The sequence below is a fragment of the Bacillus rossius genome, chromosome 1 (genome assembly GCF_032445375.1).
Source record: "Bacillus rossius redtenbacheri isolate Brsri chromosome 1, Brsri_v3, whole genome shotgun sequence".
Taxonomy (NCBI): Eukaryota; Metazoa; Arthropoda; class Insecta; order Phasmatodea; family Bacillidae; genus Bacillus; species Bacillus rossius.
In genome coordinates this window covers 243933673-243956327 of record NC_086330.1, presented here as the reverse complement: position 1 = coordinate 243956327, position 22655 = coordinate 243933673, and the positions used below count along the sequence as shown (strand labels likewise).

Below are 22655 nucleotides of genomic sequence, written 5' to 3'. Positions count from 1 at the left end.
CTGCCGAATTAGGTACACGTAACTTTTCTAGCATTACACAACATATCAGCGCACACACAGGCCCGTGTGCCAAACTTATCCAACAAGACACGCGCCCCGCCCGTTGATCCAAGTGATTCTACAAAAGTGTGGGGTGCACCTGATTTACAATGCACTAAGCGAGTTATAGAAACTTCGGTTTCTGGTATCGCACACACTAACTGCTCCGGATGGCAATATGATGGATCGGCGGCAGCCCCTACTCAGTCGTACCTGTGTTTTTGTACCATGTGATTCTCTGCCTGAGGACAGGAGCAGATAGCAGTTCCAGAAACGTCGCTTGTTTCTGTTTTGGAAAACTATAGAGTTTTTTTCGTCTTTCGTTTTGTTGTGTTTTTGTCTCGTTTCAACTGTTGTGCTGGCTTGTTTCGTCTTTTTGTTTTGTTGTGTTTTTGTCTCGTCTCGACTGTTGTGCTGAATTTTTTTTTGTGGTGCAATTCATCTTTTGTGGTTTTTTTTCGTGCTCTTAGTCCATTTTTCTTTGTTTGTTCACCATATTCCTGTTATGGAATATTATGTGGTGTATATATTATAACGGTTCGTTATATACAAAAATAAACAGATGTTCAACACCGATTGTAATTTTGTTGTTTTTATTTTTTTCAAATAGAATGTTGCACAGACGATTCCAAACACTTCCAAAAGAGGTTGCTCACTCATTCCTCATACATCTGCCCGTCGAAAAATGCCTGCAGTTAACGTGATGAGAATTAACGAAAAAAATAGCATCCTTCAGTAATGTTTTACTGCAAGTACACGAAGTCAGTGCGGCCTTAAACATGACCGCACCCAGCAAAAAAGAATTTCGCTACGAGTCGAACGCCGACGAAAGTGGCAGCAATTTCTAATTTAGTACTGTTCGAAAGAAAATAAAACAAATTAGGTTGACTTAATACTCGGCCTGGCAATGACCACCAACGTTAAATTATCTATTAGCAAATTACTTCATAATTTGGCGAGAAGCCACCGAACGCGACCTACTGGTGCAGCAATCGACGGACGACTGGTGAAATCCTGCCACGGTCTCCTCCACGCAGGGAGTAGACGTCACATGACCTCACCGACCAATCACACGCACGCTTCATTCACGCTTACAGATACAAGCCAATCACAGAACAAGTTACAATACATGAAAAAACCTTGTACATACAGAACTCTGGGCTTCCTGATCTGTCTCTCTTCAATTTTACATCAAAATCGGGGACTCCCATTCTCGTTCTCTCTCCCACACCGTGAGACATCAGTTATCACTCAGTTCCTATGCAGTGGGGAAATTACCATCTTTATCTTGGTTGGCGGGGAAGCACAGTTTCTTTCTCACTCACACTTACTGGCCTCTCATGCCTCTCTTTCTAACCATTACACCAGACACAGTCCCTTGTTCTAGAATCATTCCACACGTTAATTGAACATTATAAACAGCAATTATAATACAAATTACTTTACACCATTAAAATCATTTAGAAATAACCTGAAAAAGTAGGCCTAAAACAGGCAAAAATCTAGTACAGCGGCTCATTTCTGAATGATTACATAAAAAATAGTAATGATTAAAAATGTCTTATAAACATAAACATAAAAACATAGCAAGTTAAAATAACATATGTTAGTATCCATAACGTCTGATTATACAAAAGTGAAAAACTTATCTGTACAAAATAAATATAATACATCCTGAGAAATAAATTTATCCAATCGTTACAACCTTTGTTTATATAGAAATTCAAAAAACTGTTACTTAAAAACTGCAATAAAATCAATTCTTTGTTAAAAAGCAAAAATTCGATAACATATCTCTTACTACAAAGTGTCAACAACTCTCCACAAATGGTTATCTCCCTCTCATCAGTGCCTGATACAAATTACTTTGAAACTGGTTTCTCTACAAGCTTCAAGCAGAAACCCCCTGGTCAACGAAGAATCTTCAATAACAAAAAAAAAAAAACTCTGAACAACTTACTTTTACAACCGTGAAACCCTCGACACCAGCTGCAATAACCTCCATAACTACCTCAACGACGACGACAAATATAAAAACTTCAGGAATTACGTCTCCATGACCACCTTAACAACGATGACAAATAACTTCTTCAAAAATTCAACCTCAACTATGACGACAAATAACCTCAAAACAAATTACAGTAGAACCCTGTTATAATGAATCTGAAGGGAGTAGGTTATATGTTCACTATAGAGGGGAAACTTTATATCTGGGAAAACTTTTATATTGGCAATACATACTCAAAAGCAAAATCTTAACTACACATAGGCCTAAGACAAGAAAATAAAGAATGAAAATACTCAAAGCAACAGTTTTATGAGCAAATGCAGATATTATTTTTAATACACTATACATGTACAAACTTTCTATTAATGGTTTTTCAACATCTGCATATTTTCCTTTTTTCAGGCGTTTAATAGGTACTCTGTGACGTATTCGCAGCTTGAGAAAGAAGATTGTTCAGCTTGTTTAATATTGTACTTAATGTGGATGTTGTAATTCCCAGTTCCTTTGCTATTAACACGTGCGGGACAGTGAGGTTAAAGTCTACCTTTTCAATAATGTCCAGTTTATCTCGCACAGATAATGCCTTACGTTTTTTAACGCGTTTTTCACCCTTCTATATGTACGTATTTCTTATTGAAGCACATTTGCAGCTTATTAAAACAAAATTCTTTTTACCGTCAAAAGTAAATAAACGAAAAATAACGAGTCTGGCACATCAAAGATCACTACGTATCATTTAGTATCGCAGTTGCTATAGTTGGAACCATGCAGGTAAGAAGTTAGGGAGTGGTTGTTTGGCGTGGATGCTGAAGTCATTTTGCTTTTTGGGACACGCCCACTCATGCGACCAAAACAAACGGCGAATACAAGTTTGAAATGGTGTTTTTAATGAAATAAAACAATGACGTGTTGTGCTTATGGTTTTACAAATAGGCTAGCGAAAAAGCAGACTGGAATTACATTTAACAAGTAAGTTTATAATTAGATCGTGTTACCTGCATAAATCCATAAAAGTATAAAAGTTCTTCAAGAAGGAACAGAAGTATTTCGTGCTAAAAACAGTGCAGCTGAACTTTTAAAAGAAAAATCAGTAAGTGCAAACGATGTAAAGCATCTTTTACAAGAAATTGCATCCCTTCAAGAAGTGATAAAAATTTTGCAAGAAGAGATAGTCTAATCATAACATCATTAGTTCTACCAGCAAATCTACGTGGGCAGAAGTGGTACACAAGAAATGTACAAAGTTCTCAAGAAATCAAGGAGGAACAACTACGATACCCGTGGAAAATAGGTTCAGTATTTTGGAAAATGACGTTTACAACGATAGTCTTGATGGTTTTCCTAGTTGGAAAAAATTTGGAAAAATCAAAACAAAAAAGAATGCAGGTAAAGTCACTTTGTTTTCCGATAGCCATTTTTACTTTATTTTAATCAATACTTTCCCTATTTATGAATAAGCATTAACAATAAGTCCTCTCCTTGGATTAATAGTGATCTTGCCTCTGGATTTGAAATTTTAAATCATTATAAGGAGAAGCTTCTCCGCAACAAAAATTCATACATTCGAGATGATTATAAAAAATTTAAAAAACAATTTAATAAATCTGTTATAGATGCTAAAAAATTTTATATTGAATGTAAACTGTTATCTTCCACCAATAAAAGTAAAACAATGTGGCAAATAATTAATAATGATATGAAATGTTTCAATAATAAACATAACATTTCTTTAATTGATGATGATAATAATACAATCACTGACAGTTTCCTAATTGCTAATAAGTTTAATGCATATTTTACGGAAATTGCATCCTCTTTAATAAAAAACAATTCAACCATTATAAATACAGGAATATCACCTAGAATACTTGATATTCATTTGCATTTGCATTCAATGTACCTAACACCAGTAGATGAAAATGAAATTACTCAAATAATAAGAGGTATGAAAAATAAAAATTCTGTTGGTCTTGATGATGTTCCTATTTCTGTAATAAAATCATGTGCAGAACACATTAAAAAGCCCCTTGTCTATATATTTAATAAATGTTTAGAAAATGGCATATTTCCTGATAGGCTCAAAATAGCGAAAATTATTCCACTACATAAAAAGGGTGATACTACCTGCATTAATAATTATAGACCAATTGCTTTATTGCCAAATTTTTCAAAAATTCTTGAAAAGATTATATTAAAAAGGTTGCTTTCATTCTTAAATTGTTATAATATAATTACCAGTAATCAGTATGGTTTTGTTAAAGGCAAGTCAACGGAACAAGCATTGTTCACTCTACTCAATAGTATTTATTCTCATTTAGATAATAAAGTCTTGACAGCTTGCATACTTGTAGATTTAACCAAAGCATTTGATTGTGTAAGCCATGATATTTTATTAGAAAAATTAAGTAAATATGGTATAAGAGGTGTTGCAAACAATATTATAAAATCTTACTTATCAAATCGTTCACAAATTACTAGTATTAATGTGACTTATAATAATATTACCACTACTTCTAGGTCAAAAATTTTGAAAATTGGTATTGGTGTTCCCCAAGGTTCAATTCTCGGTCCACTTTTGTTTTTGCTTTTTATTAATGATTTACCTTTGTTTCTAGATTATGGCCAGACTATCATGTTTGCAGATGATACCTCCATTATAGTAACAGGCCAGACTTTACAGGAACTACAAAAAAGAATTTCCATAACCCTCAACCAAATGCAAACTTGGCTTACTGATAATAGACTGATTCTAAATATTCAAAAATCTTCTATTATATATTTTAACTCTCAAATAAATAGATTAAATAATATTGAAGTGACTATTGGCAATAATATTCTTAATACTGTAAAAACAGCAAAATTACTGGGACTGAATCTTGATGAGAATCTAAATTGGACTAATCATATATCTTTTCTGTGTCGTAGACTTAGTTCTCTTTGTTTTGCCATAAAAACTATTAATACTGTAACTTCACATAAAGCAGTAATGGCTATGTATTATGCAAACATATATTCAATAATGAGATATGGTGTTATTTTTTGGGGAAATTCCTTAAATTGGCTAAAGATATTTAAGCTTCAAAAACGGGTTATTAGAATTATTTATAATCTTAGTAAGACAGATTCTTGTAGGCCTATTTTCCTGAATAACAAACTCTTAACATTTCCAGCCATTTATATATATTCTGTTGTCATTTATGTAATTCAAAATATTAAGTATGTAAAGAATAATGAAATACATAATCACTTTACCAGATCCATTTATAAGAATCATATTCCTTTTCATTCAACAAAAAAATATGAATTGAACCCTTTTTACATGGGCCTTAAACTAATAAATGTTCTACCGATATCCCTGTTAAATACAGCATCCCAATCACATACCATATTTAAACGACATCTCAAAGATTACCTACTACGAATAGCTCCATACTCTGTTAATGAATTCCTCAGTGCATCTACATAAATTGCTGCATTGTTTTTTATTATCATTTTTTATTGTAACATATATTATTGTGTTATAATGTATTTTTTTTTATATTGTTTTGTTAGTGTATTATGATGTTGTATTTTATTTATAATGTTACTGACAAAACCTGGACATATGTACTGTCAAATATAGGACGCTAATAAATGAAATGAAATGAAATGAAGTGGTTTAGCAGGGGAAATTAGTAACTAACCTTCTTCCAAAACATTAAGTTATAGGATTTGTGAAGCCGGGGTCGAAGTGTGCTACAGTAATAAAGGACTGAGAATAAATGTGGAAATTTCAATCTTTCAGATAACTGTAATAATTATAGTAGGGGGAAGCAATGATGCTACATGCAACGAGAGTTCCCATGTGATTAATGAAATAAAGAACAAGTTGTCTAAGTTAAACTTTACAAATGTTGTTGTGGTGTTACAAACATATACATAAACCATTAAAATTAATTATTAATCAAGCATTTAAAGAAGAAATTTTTCCTGACACTCTAAAGAAAGCCAAGGTTATAACAATTTATAATAAAGGGGACAGAACTAAATTAGAAAATTTAGAAGATTAACTTATCAATTTTTAACATGTACATATATTGAATTGTGTTAGTTTTATCTACGTTTTTTTTTTATATCAATATATATGTAAATCTACTCATGTATAAGTATGATATTGTATATGTTTTAAGTGTTATTTACTTATTATAATGTATATAAAACTGACAAGCCCTATATTCTGTGAACATACTGTTCAAAAATTGAATCTATTGGGTGCAAATAAAATAAATAAATATTTTCCATTGATTTTTGTTGTCCAAATTATATAAATTTACGTAATATCTTGTTATTTGTTAATAAATTATAGTTTTTACTGAAGTACGTCTTGTTTTGTAGTTTATTTAGCATAATTTCACCCGAATTTAAATTTGCAACACATTTCTTAATACATGTGTTAGCAGCTTGCTTGTACCAAAGCCCAATAAGGTACCAATTTTATCGTCAACGATTATAAGACTTAACTTAAAAAATATGGTGAAGAAATGGATGAGGAGAAGTGATTTAATCTGTAAAACATTTCATTTTTAGTTTTATGCAGTATCATTTTGTTCTAAAGTTCCCTCTGCGTAACTTTTCTGTAATTAAAGTAATAAAAATCAATTTCGAAAATTTTTATTTCAAAGTATAGTTTAATATTGATAGTGTTTGATTAGGCTAGGTTAGTTACATTAAAAGTACTTTAAAACACTGGATTGTTGGTTAGGTTAGTATAGCTACATTAAAAATGCTGTAAAATATTTTTATTGTTTTTCAGGAATTACCAATTTAAGATGTAGCTATCATGACCTAACCAACCGTTCAATTATTTCACAGTATTTTTAATGTAGCTAACATTAACCTATTTAACCATTCACACTATTTCAAGTATTTTGAATGTAGCTCAAAAATTCTCTAATTTCTTAGTCAATTATATGAAAGAATATATTTCGTGCACATTTTTATCCTACAGTATGTTCAATTGAAGTTGCTAATGTGAATGGTGAACTTCTGTGAACTTCGAAACTATCTGGGCCACGGAAAGGACTGGTGTGAACTGGTTGCCATGCTACATGGTTAATTCCTAAGCAAATGTTAAAAACACTTAACAGTATCTTTTATTTATTTTCATATCCTTTGACCCCATTTCTGGAGTATGATACATGTCAAGTACATATAGAAAAAAACAATATATGTATATACATATAAAGTTTCACAAAAAACAAAATATACAATTTATGTTGCTATACTAATGTAATCATCATATGCAATATTTTAAAATAATTTTAATGTACCTAGCTAACCTAACCTAAACGACCATTATCACAATATCACAAATTTGTAAAACTTAAACTGAACATGCATTAACACGGCCTTAAAATGGTCTGTTGTGAATGTTAGGTTTGTCCACATGGACACTGGAAGTGGCTGCATCAATGCACAGATTCGATCTGAGATACGTGGTGCTACAAATGGCAATTGTTTGCCTTTGGAAGATCTCTCCATACTTGGCGTTTCATCTTCTGCGAGTGCGATCACGTTACTAAATGCAACTTCAGAGAAATTCCGGCTGTTGAATGATACAGAGTATGAGAACGGCGCAAGCAATCACGTAGATCATACATATCTACCTCAGCCTTGTCACTTGAGTGAATGTTCTGAAAGAATTATTGAGCACATTGCTGGCTATGTAGTTCGAGTTCTCAGCAAACAGTTGGTTTGTGAACATTGTGTTGAAGCTCTCATATGCTTGCCGGAGGGAAATGCTTAAAATTCATTAATTGCACAGAAAGATAGAGGTAGACTAACATACCCGTCTAAGGACGTGCAAAGTATTTGTAAGAGAAGTGAACAGTTTTTCAGGGCTGCAGTTAATTCTGGTTCAAATAAAACCTTGATTGGTTTTCACACATCAAGTATCTGCAACAGTGTTTTAAAGTATTTTGTTGGAAAATACATTTTTTCCTCTTTGAATCAGCATATGCATGACATGTCCCCATTGAATAATCATATTGTTTGTTTGACAAAAGCAGTTTCTGATAAGTATGTTAGTATAAGGTTCAATTATTTTGCTAAGAATATAATTGACTAGTGATTCTGTTCGAAACATGTTTACGAAGACAATTTTGTTTAAGGGTCAATGAGAATTTTTGCAGTCAAACTTCTAGTAGCTATGTATGTATTCTTCATTTTGAGCTTCAAGTGATATCGTTATTCCATTCAAGAATAACTGTTTTACATATTACAAATTTATATGCAGTCTTAGTAAGTATTGATTGGTTAATGCTACATAGTATTTATCTGTGTCATCAAGTAAGGGGAAACCAAGAAAAAATATTGACAAAACTAATTAGGTTTCCTAGAAAAAATTTCTATGAACTAATTTTTGCAAATCTATAGTTGAATGGATATGAATATTAGGGAAATTGTGGGTAAATCATGGCCCCTATGAGAACAAAAAATACAAAAATATAATGTTCGAGTTAGAATATATCTTCACTATCCTGTATGGTAGATACCTAGCATTTTCTAATCCTCACTGATCTCAAACAAGCTTAAGGCATACATTCAAGGCTAAAATTGTGGGATGAAAAATAATTAAAACGTAGACAGTACAAATATATAATACTTGGAATCGCTATGGTAAAAAAAAAAGTTGCCAATGTAGTAATCAGGCAACATTGCTGCAGGTAGGCAGGTGTGCCCTCTGTTATCACTGTTACTTTACAGTACTGGCTCCTAAGTGAAATATTCGTGCAAAGGATTAATTAAGCTCTAATGAAACTACTGGTTTGTTTACTATCGCCAGGCCATTGCAATAAAAATATATTATATAAAATGCAAAAGTTGTAGAATTTACATGTTAATATAACGGCGAGTGGGTTCGTGACAGCTAATCCATCCATACACATTGGCCTAATAAATATGACGAGAATTCAAATGTCAATTAATTTGTTCATTTCGTTTACAGTAACATGTAGGTAATAAGCTAATATCTTTAACATTGTAATAGTCCGATAAATGAAATGACGAAAAAAAAAAAAACCTTCTTAAAGCAAAAATAATGTAAACAAGAAGGGTATAATGTTATTGCCACAACATATTGCCTAAATAACACCAATGCTGTTAAGTAAGCAATAAATTAATTTTATAACCAATTTAGTCATTACATATATCGGGATTTATTGCCTTATTTCTACTAAAAAATCACATGTTACAGTCTTGTAAGACAACATTATATTTAATTTCATACACTTAACAAGATAAACTTACACATATGCGTCGTTGGTAGCTAATATCGGATTAACAAAATAACGTATTCTGCATTTAAATACATTGCAACCAGTGATGTTTTGCTAGCACAAGGGGGCGTGGTCGTTTTTTGTTTTGACTTCAACTGTTAACACAGCAGAGATTACACACACCTACTCCCTAACTTCTTACCTCCATGGTTGGAACGAAATATTCTCACTTTCTATGGAAAAATTTAGTCCACAGAGGTCTATCTAGTGGTAGTCTTACGAACCTTACTCGATCAAAATGTCCGAAACGTAAACGATAAAAATGAGACGTAAAAATATTGAATTTGCTGCTATAATGTATATACGTATTTGTGTGGCGGTAATTTATTTTTAATTTTGATAACATATTAAATGTACACGCGTTCGCCCATTCTTTAACAATGCAGGGAAAACTATTTTTTATTTTCACCAGACTGATCACCATTTCTGGCTACACGTACCATACCGAGGCCATTCGAATATGACTTGTTTATAATATAAACGGTGGACAATCGAGTAGCTTATTGCGGAGAAAAACTTCAATGTGATCCTAAATAGACGTTTTGAGAAAAAAACTTGTAATTATATGAAAATATAGAGATAAATGTGCATAATGTCGGCAAAATTTGTTCGTGGTACGCGGGAAAACGTATCAACATTGACAAAAGTTGTACGCTATATCCAATAAATTAATACATAACCTCACATCATTTTGCCGGGACTGAGACGGAAATTCACAATAAACGGGAATTCATTATAGGCGGGTTCACTATAAACGGGTTCTACTGTATCTCCTTTAAAACCCATAAAAAACCACAGTTACCATAATTCTCTGCTGCTTATGACAAACTCCTCAAATCCCCTGGAACAACCACTTTAACCCACAAATCCACCAATATCTCCACTCTTCATATCTGCACTAACAAAAACTTGACAACACTATCGCTTTAAAACTGTTGACACAAAATTTTCCTATATTCCATCCAAAAAAACAACTTATCAAATTCTAAAATTATAAATTTCTAAGTTACTTCACAATACCTCTATCATAACTTCAACCACTGGACAACACTTATTTCAAAATTAGAACTAGTCTGCTCAATATTGATAACCCATGGACTATAACTTCTACTAAATGCCTTAACTTCCTAACACACAGACTCCTAGTAAACTTTCCACAACAAAGACAACTCTAAAAAACATTCACTTAGGTTTGAGAAACTTCCAAACTTTTTTATAATACACTACCTTATCACTCATCATATTCAAATTTTCTTATTAAAATGTTACACCTCATAACATTTACACCAAATACACACAAATTTAATTCTGTATCAAAACTTTGCATTTTCATTTGTTGACATTCACTTATATTTCTTAGTATCATTAACCATAAAATAAAAAATACACAAAAACATCATTATCACACATAAAAAATACACACAGTTCCTTTCCTTCCAACTCTCTTCTCCTTCATTCCTAACTCCTGAGCTAGCCGAAAGGTAAGGGGCGCCCAACTACAACCCTTTTAGCTGCTAGTCAGCTCGGCTAACCTACCTAATAACAAATTACACACAAAAAAATACACAAAGTTCTTCCAACTCCCTTCTCTGTCATTCCTTCCTAACTCCCGAGCTAGCCGAAAGGTAAGGGGCGCTCAATTACAACCCTTTTAGCTGCTAGTCAGCTCGGCTAACCTATTACCAAATTACACAAAAATACACAAAGCTATACAAAAATATACACAGCACTTGTCATTATACATCAAATTTTAAGTTTTACATACCTTACTGAACTTTCCACAAAACAAGTTGACAATTCTATAGTCATGGCATGACAAATACTTCATTAAGATACAGACGTATGCTTCTATTCTTCAAAAACAAATTACATGAACTAATGTCCTTCTTCAGGTTTCAAATCATACCTCACCTTTCAGCAACAGCAGTACATAAAATTAACCTTGATGAGGGGTGGGAGCGACCAAGGAGAAGGGATGCATCCTTGCAAAAAAAAAACATCGGACTCCATGCCGGAAACATATTTAAAATTAACCTCCTGGCCCCCCCAGCTGCCTCACAAACCACATTACACAAAAAAAACATCTGCTGCTTATTTAGGGCAATACAAAAAATTCACCTAAACTCTGGCCATCATGAACACACAACTGCTTCTGCAGCTTCAAAACTCGACGACTGTTATTAACGTTTAGCATTACATTTTATACCTTTAATATAGGATGTTGTCACCCTGTCATTCAATCCAAAACAAACATTTAGCATTACCAATATGTGTAGCATTTTCATTTAAAATATTTAACCATTTCAAAATTATATCATTTTCCGAAAACATAACTCATAATAAATTTCAGTTAACATCTTCCCATGACAAACAAACAAAACATTACCCAAGTGCAATGCAATTCTCACAATGTAAAGCATTTCTTCACATAATTTTTAGTAACTGTCTACTCAAAAAGAATTCATACCATTATTACTATTATTGTTTCAAAACAGAAAATATTCACATTAACATTGACAATTTATCTTCCTTCTCTTTAAGAATCTTGTAATATTTTACTGTCATAAATCTTATTTGTGCATTCCTATATTATACTATAACTATTCATCAAAACATACAAAAAGTCTATGAAATACAAAACATTATCAAAAAGTATATAATTTAAAAAATAAAAATTCTGAAAAACATTAAAAAAATGGTAAAAATTGCAAAAAATTTAAAAAACATCAAACACAACAAAACTAGTCTTGACTACACCCCTACATCTTGGCAGTGGGCCATACAAGTCCAAACACACCGTTTCCAGATTTTGCATCACTCCTTTACATTTACCATGTCTTTCTTCTGCCTTTGAACAGAACAAAAAACTGTTTACTATCTCGGCGATAGTTCTGTACACATGCTTCCACACCCAAAACCTCTGACCATTTTGCACAGCTTTTTACACTTCATGTTCCACAGGGATAAGTGAACAAATTTTTAGTTTGTACACTATTCGGCATACACAACACACATCTTGGTACATTACTGCTTACACTTGGAAAAAATCACCCTTTTAACATTTCTCCGCAATCTGCAAAATTCAATTCACTGATTACTTCCTCAGCAAATGCATCCTTAAGTGTATCTGAGAACGTTTGCATTTCAATTTCTACTTTTTTCATCTGTTTACAGAAAATCCTGTTCACATGTCCATTAACTCTTATTTTACAAAATGTTTTCGCTACATTATCCGAACATTCCCTGTTTACTTCATCATGAAATTTTTCAAATGTGTTTTCAATGTTTATTTTTTCATTTACATCATGCCCAATACCTTCAACATTTTCTTTTAACACTATTATTTCCCTTTCACATTTTCCTACATTAGTTGGTTCCCTTTCCACTTGTGCTTTACAGCTGTCAACCCTTTGTTTACAAGTGTGAATCTCCTCGTTTACCTCAGTTTGTACATCAAGTTTACCCTCTGTATGAACTAACTCCTGCAGAATTTCATCCTTCATCTGTGAAATTTCCTGCCTAATTTCTTACGTGTTTTGTGCTAGACCCTGTTCTAATTTTAGATTAAGATCCTGTTGTCCCTGTTTCATTTCCTGACAGTATTGTTCAAATTTCTGTGTCATTTCTTGTTGCCCCTGTTTCATTTCCTGTATTAATTTCTGATGTCCCTGTTTAATTTCCCGACAGTATTGTTCAAATTTTTGTGTCGTTTCCTGCATCATTTCCATTAATTTCTGCAACATATCTGACCCCCCCATAACCCCAACTGGGCTACAAATCGTCATAATGAAATATAGAAATTACAAAATTTTAACACAAATCTTAGTTGAATGCTCAACACAAAAGAAAAACAATACAAACAATTAATTTAGTTCCATTTTTCGACTTGCTATTTCGGCGATTCATCCCACGATGTCCCGCGAAGTAACGATCTCGATGTCTGGCAATGAGGTTCAGAAGTCCCTCGTTGAGACAGGCCTGAATCCCATGGTGCCTTGGGTCGCTCTGTCCTGCGATGTACTGCTTTCCGCCGTCTCTCTGGAACACTTCACTCGCTGAAACAGCCCGTCGTCTCTTGCCGCAATCGCCGCTCAGCTGCGCCGACAGTTCTGAATACACTTCGCCATTCTTCTAAACTGTTCAATATTAGTCGTAAATTTGTTGTCCTTCGAGGTTATCGTAGTCACCAACTGTTTTAAGAATGTTTATATATTCTATTTATTGCCGAAAATGTCCGTCTTAATCTCAGGGTCGTGTCCAAATTCAAGCCCCACGTTTGGCGCCAAATATAACGGTTCGTTATATACAAAAATAAACAGATGTTCAACGCCGATTGTAATTTTGTTGTTTTTATTTTTTTCAAATAAAATGTTGCACAGACAATTCCAAACACTTCCAAAAGAGGTTGCTCACTCATTCCACTTACATCTGCCCGTCGAAAAATGCCTGCAGTTCGCGTGATGAGAATTAACGAAAAAAAAAAAAAGCGTCCTTCAGTAATGTTTTACTGCAAGTACACGAAATCAGTGCGGCCATAAACATGACCGCACCCGGCGAAAAAGAATTTCGCTACGAGTCGAACGCCGACGAAAGTGGCCGCAATTTCTAATTTAGTACTGTTCGAAAGAAAATAAAACAAATTAGGTAGACTTAATACTCGGCCTGGCAATGACCACCAACGTTAAATTATCTATTAGCAAATTACTTCATAATTTGGCGAGAAGCCACCGAACGCGACCTACTGGTGCAGCAATCGACGGACGACTGGTGAAATCCTGCCACGGTCTCCTCCACGCAGGGAGTAGACGTCACATGACCTCACCGACCAATCACACGCACGCTTCATTCACGCTTACAGATACAAGCCAATCACAGAACAAGTTACAATACATGAAAAAACCTTGTACATACAGAACTCTGGGCTTCCTGATCTGTCTCTCTTCAATTTTACATCAAAATCGGGGACTCCCATTCTCGTTCTCTCTCCCACACCGTGAGACATCAGTTATCACTCAGTTCCTACGCAATGGGGAAATTACCGTCTTTATCTTGGTTGGCGGGGAAGCACCGTTTCTTTCTCACTCACACTTACAGGCCTCTCATGCCTCTCTTTCTAACCATTACACCAGACACAGTCCCTTGTTCTAGAATCATTCCACACGTTAATTGAACATTATAAACAGCAATTATAATACAAATTACTTTACACCATTAAAATCATTTAGAAATAACCTGAAAAAGTAGGCCTAAAACAGGCAAAAATCTAGTACAGCGGCTCATTTCTGAATAATTACATAAAAAATAGTAAGGTTTAAAAATGTCTAATAAACTAATAAATACCTTGTTAAAAACATAGCAAGTGAAAATAACATATGTTAGTATCCATAACGTCTGATTATACTGTTTCATAACTTATACATCACTCAAAAAACATTGACTAATTACTGCTTACATATACAAAAAAGAAGTTTAAAAGAAAATTATTTATCTTGGAGGGCAGGGTTCTGCAACGCTACAATATCCTGTTGACAACAGCAATTTTTGCTTCATTTGTCTTTTGGTTTTTTGTAGTTTTCTTCTACAGACATACATGTGCTTAGCAATGGCGTATGTCCAAAAGCTTACATCAAGTTTATGGTCCATGTCTCAGCGTATTGCCACATAAGAAAAGGCACTGATATCCTTCGTATTTCCCTTCTTCCTCCTTTATGGTCTTTCCTCCCCCCTCCCCCTAGCACTATCCATCAGAAAATACAAAGGAAAAGACTGCTATTTTTTATACCCATGTTTCCCTTCCCATCTTCCTTCAAAAGAGAAAAAACAGCAGGCTATTTCCGTGTCAATATGTTTGTCAATTTCTCCAATAAAAACAAGTAAGCCCTTTACAGAAATTTTTTTTCTTGGATGAAATGTTGCAGTATAAAGCATAGGAAACTTCACATAAACAATGGACACAGTTGCGTCACAAAAGCCTGTCAAGATAGGTGTGATAATTGTGTACGGTGTCAGCTCACAACATCGAGAGAGGGAGGGAGAAGCAGAAACCCTGCTGTGTGGCCACACGCTCACATGCATGCACATACACATCCACACACAACAACCCATACACACATACACCCACCCACACACATGCGCATCGAGACACACACACACACACCCTCTCTCCCCCTTTCCCGCTTTTCCTATCTCTCTTTGGCTGGTTAATCTTGAGCATATGGAGAAAACCATCATAATACTGTCAAGAATAATCAGGAGCACACAGAGAAAACCATAACTCATTTTCTGTAATAACAGAAAATTACAGATAAAATTAAAAATAAAAACAAATATGTGATGGTATATACAGGTTGTATCAAAATTCATGTTACAATACTTGAGGGTAGAAAGCTCTTATTATTTGCAACCATTTTTGCCAGTAAACATGTTGCCGGAAACACATAGTTAAGCCCCTGTAGCCCCAGAAAGAGTCAGCGTAGACAACCCGTTGTAGAGTGTTATGTTGTGAATGTGCGGGCATTCGAGTAGAGAAATAACCTTTTTAATCGTGGCACAGATTTTAATTTCACTCTGAAATCAATCACAGCTTCGGCTTTGTTACACAACATTGAAATTGTTGCATACGTTTTAACAACGTGACAGCCTAAAGCAACGGCTCAAAAACAAGCCCACCTTGAGCGACACAGAGGTGGCAACGGCGAATCATGTTTTCACGGATACGCTGGAGCATGTGTGGAGTCGACCTTATGATTTTGAACGCTTCAATGATTCGCTGTGTAAGCTCTTCTACCGTTTCTACTGGCGTAACGTAGATAAGCCCTTTTATGTAACCCCACAGAAAGAAATCTGACAGGGTTAGGTCCGGTGACCTTGGCGGCCATGCGACAGGGCCCGCTCGTCCAATCCTACGGTTTGGAAATGTTTGGTTTAAATACTCTCGCACTTGCAGGGAAAAATGAGGTGGTGCCCCGTCATGTTGGTACCACATCACACGTCGGACATGCAATGGAACCTCTTCAAGAAGACCTGGTAGTTCGTTCTGAAGGAAGTGGAGGTATTCGGCACCGGTAAGTCGTGGCGGAAGAAAAAAAGGCCAGATGAGTAAGCCGTCAACAATACCGGCCCACACATTAACTGAAAAACGTTCCTGGCAAGCTGTAACACACGTTGCATGCGGATTGACATCATTCCAAACATGACTGTTGTGCGAATTGAGAATAGCATCTTGAGTGAACTTGGCTTCATCGCTGAATAAAACCGCTAACTCGGGGTTCCTGAATACTCTTCGAATGTACCAACGAGAAAAGGACATGCGAAGAGGATAGTCTGCCGGACCCATGTGTTGCCCTTTTTGAAGGTGGTACGGGTACAAGAGTTGCTCATGAAGAACTCGCCAAACAGCCATTTTGTCAGCGTCCATATCGGAACCTTCTGCCCTTGTGCTTGTATCCGGACTCTCCTCAAATCTCTGAAGTACATCTTCTTCAAAACTGGGAGTACGAACCCTGCGTGGAGCACTAGCATTTGGTCTTGTGATGGCACATGTACCAGTATCACGCATTCGCTGAGTAAGTCTTGCAAACATGGTGTGAGCTGGAATCCTACGACCCGGATATCATTCTTCCTACAGACGACGGGCGGCTCGTCCATTTTGTCTAGCTTCCCCGTAAACAAGCAGCATGTCCGTGTACTCACTAAACGAGTACTCCATTGAGCTCCACTAAAACGTCGCCCTTATCAGAACCACAGCGAAAGAAATGACACCACGAGTTTTCTTGTACGACAGAACAGTCAATGACAGACCACCAGTGATATCAAAACACACTGCGACGTCACGCTGCGCAGTGCTATGGCACGGCACGAACGGAAGAAAAGAGGTGAGGGCGCCACCAACGGAAGTAAAAAGGGGCGGGAGTCAGCATTCGACATCGTACAGTCCTCTCGAGCGCTGGCTGTCATCGTAAACACGTAATTCACCACAGCATCGTCTGTCTCGCACAAAGCCCAACGGGTTGCCTACGCTGACTCTTTCTGGGGCTACAGGGGCTTAACTACGCGTTTCCGGCAACATGTTTATTGGCAAAATTGGTTGCAAATAATAAGAGCTGCAAGAGAGCAAGTGTTGTAACATGAATTTTGATACACCCTGTATGTATATACACACCTTTCAGTTGACTATCATTTTGGGGTCTATGGATCATGAAACGAAAAACTATTAAAATTTTTTCTGGAAATTGCACCAAGGTAATGGCTACAATAGGTAGTCTTTATCAAAATCTACCTAACAATATTGAAAGCACAAAATACTGACAATGTATTTAAACTAATAATAACTTAGCAAACAAATATAATCAAAAATATATAGTCAAAAGGTTTTATAAACAAAAAATTATTAAACTGCAGAAACTATCATAAAAAATATTAAAGATGATAAAATACAAATACAAAACTACGTCGCCATGACCTTGTACCAAAATAATTAAGTGATCCATCTGCCTAAAAAGTTTGCTGACTTTTCCCTGTTGCTGACAATCCCTTAAATTTTCCAGAATTTCTCTAGTTTTTTCTGCTGAAATAACTTTATGTAACCTGTACACCCAAAAACAAAATATAATGTATGCAAAAAATTTAATTAAACTGAATTTGTTCATTTGGGGGTATTCTGCATCTACTATAGTTGATCACTAAATCTGAAAAAAAAAAATTTGGGGTGATATACATTACTAGCTAGTGCTTACCTTTTCTTGTTTTTGATCATTCAAATACTTCTCAAAATCATCTAGTTCTTGCTGTGTGGGCACTCTGTCCGCAAAATGGACAGGATCAATGGCCAATGACTTGCAGATGATTTTCTCCTGGAACAGACAGACCTTTCCATTAGGCATGCTAAAATAATCACGAACCTCTACGCTAATTGATAAGTCAGGAACAGCTTACATACAAGACATTGTATTAGACATACATACAATGCTATTCTTACACACAACCATGATAATCAACTGACAGCTATTAAGATATACAATTTCATTTATGTATTAGTCAAAACTATTATGTGGTTGAGGCAAATTAGCAGTGTTAGGAACTTAAAGCATTATTAGAGACTAGCTTTAAACCCACAGCTTCGCTCACGCAATTTCAGAGTATTTCTAAAACCTTAACATTTAAAGAAATATATGTGATTTTAAGTTCAAACATTTTTACTAAATAAACAGACACAATATTTTTGTCAGGTGCAAAAATAGTTATTTCATAACAATACTGTTAAAGAATGATATTTTTATATGGGTATGTGTAGATGTTTTAAATTTTAGTATAGATCAAGTATCTGATATTAAAACTACAGTTTAAAGTGTTAGAGTATATATTTTACCTCAATGAAATCACACATTCCATTTCATGATTTAGACCATTTAAAAAATTACTAAACACACACCTATTTCATTTTAACTACGATAGTGCTATCGTTTACACTAACACTTAAAGCTATGCATAGAATTAAATAATTTTACCTTATAACAAATAACTCACATTTTTTAAGGATGTTTGATACAATCGCATCTTTATTTGAAATAAAGAGTATAATATTAAATTTATTATGCAACAAATTAGTTGATACTTAGTTTGCTTAATATTACTTAAAAGAAATACCCATACCTTTTACTCCTCTCCTCTTTTCCCACACGAATGGAATGCCAATGAAAAAATTCAGAACTAAATAAATATGGTAATATCTGTTAACCAAACCAAAACTGAACTCACCCACTTCCTTTTACCACAGATTGCAATCCAAAATAATAATAAACTTTAATTTATATTATATTTAAATCTGTCTTGCCAATACTGATTTAATAGCTTTCATAACTTTTTTTTTAAATTTTTTATATAATATTAACCTATGTTAAAAATAATACATATTTTGGAGAACGTTGAAGAGAAGATAACTAAAGGTATGTTTATTTATCATTTCCAATATCTTAAATTAAGTTTGATTTGACGAGAAGATGTTAGAAATGTATTTGCAGTATTTCACCTTTTAAAAAGAAAAAAGTAGAACATCAGGAAATTGTAAAAAAGAGTTGGGAGATTTTACATGTTTATAAATCATAACAAAAACTTACAGCCTGCGAATAAATTAAATAAGAATTTAATAATATTTACCATTAATTTACATTAGTAATTAGTTTTAGAGATAACTTATTTTTTAATAAATGAAGACATCCCAATTTTCACCCCACTTAAAAGCTGAATTTTAATAAATGCAAGAAATAGGCAATATGTATCTCTAGATGCACTTTTTTTTTGTTTCTAACTTCTTATTCTAATTGAATTTCTAGTGTTTGTTTGTTTTAAAAACTGACCTACCACTTTTACCAACCATAGGGTTTGAATTTTGCAAACTGGTAAAATGGAGGGTGGTAATTTTTTTAGTTTATTATTGGTACCCAAAATAATTTATTATGCATAATTTATTTCAGAAATATAACTATTAATCTTAAAAATCATACTTACCTGTTTTCACTCCTTAGGGTTTGCATTTTGCAAAATTTGGAAATGTAATTATTAATTGTTAAAAACATATTTACCCCTTTTCACCCCTTAAGGGTTGAATTTTGCAAAATATAACATTTGAGGTTCTTTGAAATCATATGTTTTTTATTGTTACCCAATATACTTTATTACACTTAATTATATTTGGAAATATTATGATTTATCTTTAAAACATACTTCCCCTTTTTCATACCTTAAAGTTTGTTTCTCACAATATTTAAATTTTTTATTTGGATAGTTATAGTATATGTTAAGTATTGGTTCAGAATATATTTTCTTTAGCTTGATTAGTTTTCGAAATATAATTATCTTAAAACCATGTTCACTCCATTTTCCCCCTTAGGGGTGGAATTATGTGTAATTATATTTAGCCTTATTTTTAAATTAGGCAATGAAACAACTAATTTAAAAATTTCAATACAATCCGTCAAGTAGTTTGTGATTGATGTTCGAACAAACAAGCAAGCAAGCAAACAAACAAACAAAAATTTTAAAAACTATAAATATTTTTGAAATTTCAATCATGTAAATAGGCATTTTCAATAGTTTTTTATTCATTTAATCCATAATACAGACTTTGTATTGAACAGTTTTATTTTATTAGTATATATTGGACATGAATAACCGCATAACATTCAATGTGCAAGCTTTGTTAGCAGTGAGAACTGAGTCAAGAAGGACCTATTGTTGCTAAGACCAACCCAATTTTTACGTAGTAGTTGGTTAAACATCAGCGTTCATAAGAGGTCATTTCCACACCTACGAAAATTTCTGTCTTCCATGGTTGACTTTATATTTTAATATATATATTTTAATGTATTATTCTGAATTACTCTTCGCAATTCACAGTTTTGCATCTGTACATTAATTTTAGCAATATTTGTATCATTTTTTTTGTTTCAATGTCTTGGAATCCTCAAGTTTGTTAACAGTCAATGGGCAAGCGTTTTTGTAACTATATTGTTTTTTTATATTAGTGAATTTTATTCATATATTGAAGTATTTTATTGTATTCCTTATATAAACCTAAATTTGATGTACTGTATTTACTCGCGTAAAGGCCCCGCCCGCGTATAAGCCCCCCTCCTTGTTTTGTAAACATTTTTGAGAAAAAATTTAAAAAAGTGTTTTTCTGGGTTTATCTGAGGGCAGGGCAGCTTGGCATGCATCAAACAACAAGCCACGTATTGTGAGCGGCGGGAGGTGATTTTGTAAGCGGCAGTGATACAGAGACTGGTATTATAGTTTGTCCGTTCTCAGTAGGACCGTCGTGAGGCATGCCAGACGTAAGCAGTTAGTCCTATCTCAAACGACATAAAGATAAAGAAAGCTGGACTCGCGCGCTGCCGCTGTGTTGATGTGGAGTGTTGTCGGAGAAGAAGAGGGGAAGTGAAAGAGGAAGGGAAGTGGGTCAAGGATTCTAACACTCCTTTGTCTGGTTGGCTGGCTAGCTGGCAGGAGGGAGGTTAAGCCATGCCTCTGCCTTTCCCCTCCTGCCTCATCGCTGCCTCTGCCTCTCCCCCCCCCCCCCCGCCATAGCGCTGCCTCTCCCCCCTGTGGAGTCGTTGCCTCTCTCTCCCTCCTACCGCGTCGCTGCCTCCCCCGCCAACCTCATTCGAACAAAGACGCACAACTTGAAAAGAAAAATCTATTTTTTCCTCCAAATTCGCGTATAGGCCCCCTCCCCTTTTTTGGAGTCAAAATTTGGGGGAAAAAGGGGGGCCTTTACGCGAGTAAATACGGTAGCTATTAGTTCAGTTAAGTAACATGGTAGTTTGTTTTAAAAATAACTCACATTATCAAAATCCCAAGGTCAGAACGATTTTGTAAGGACAGTTTTTATTGGCCAGGACAAGCCAAGAATGTAATATAAATCTATAATCCAAATGTTCAGAAAGTTTTTTTTTAGTAAGATTCCAATCTGAGTCAAGGACGGATGTGAGATAGTGCGTCTAGAATTTAATGTCAGGCCAAAGTAAGTTCAATAAGGCCAATGTTTGTTTTGAATGTACATAAGTGGAGGAGTACCAGAAAAACTGATGTCGCCGAGTAGGAATTTATGAGATATTTCCAAGTGAATAAGATTTGAGTTGTTTTCAGAGGCTAATCTAAGTGAAGAGGCCTTTTTACGATGGTAACGAGAACTTACATAGAGGAGATAACACTCATTACAAAAATTACAGAAGAGTAGTTATCGCCAAATAAACTCTATAGACAACGGCGATATTGACGAGCATAAAGCACTGAACACCATTAAGACAGAAGAGGTTCAAGTGGTCACCCGGTGGATATTGTGACCCACTACAGCTGCCAGGAGTGCCAGAACTAGGGTGATGGTCATCCTGCACGACAAGAGACTTTATACAGTCTTCTACTTGGACAGTCATCGCGACTCCACGAAAAGAGAATCCAAATTCGAGTCTCCAGTCTTCAGTTGGAGACCAGCGACTCCAATCAGGGAAGAAGGCAGCTGCCATCGATAGAAACAAGAACCATATTATGTTTGGGAGTTTCGTCGAGAACTGAAGTCAAAAGTATGTGGTTATGATATTCCAGGTATTGTAAGAACTGTGAAATGTTTTTCGAATGTGGCTATGCTTATGGTGTGTTTGAAAGTGTTGTTTTAACAATTAGTAAAGCCACAAAATACGAAATTAGTTGTTCCCTCTGTAAATTTCTTGAGAATATAGCAGATTTGTATATATTACACTGCTAAACTAAAAACCTGGAGGTTGTCCCTGTAGTAA

General features: G+C 34.6%; 1 protein-coding gene across 1 annotated transcript in view; it reads right to left on the bottom strand.

Moving 5' to 3' along the window:
- LOC134527431 (protein regulator of cytokinesis 1-like) overlaps positions 1-22655 on the bottom strand; it is a 236415-nt gene that overhangs the window by 164330 nt on the left and 49430 nt on the right. The window contains exon 5 of the mRNA XM_063360107.1: positions 18099-18215. Coding sequence (XP_063216177.1) covers positions 18099-18215 — 117 coding nt within the window. The remainder of the gene's footprint in view (positions 1-18098; positions 18216-22655) is intronic.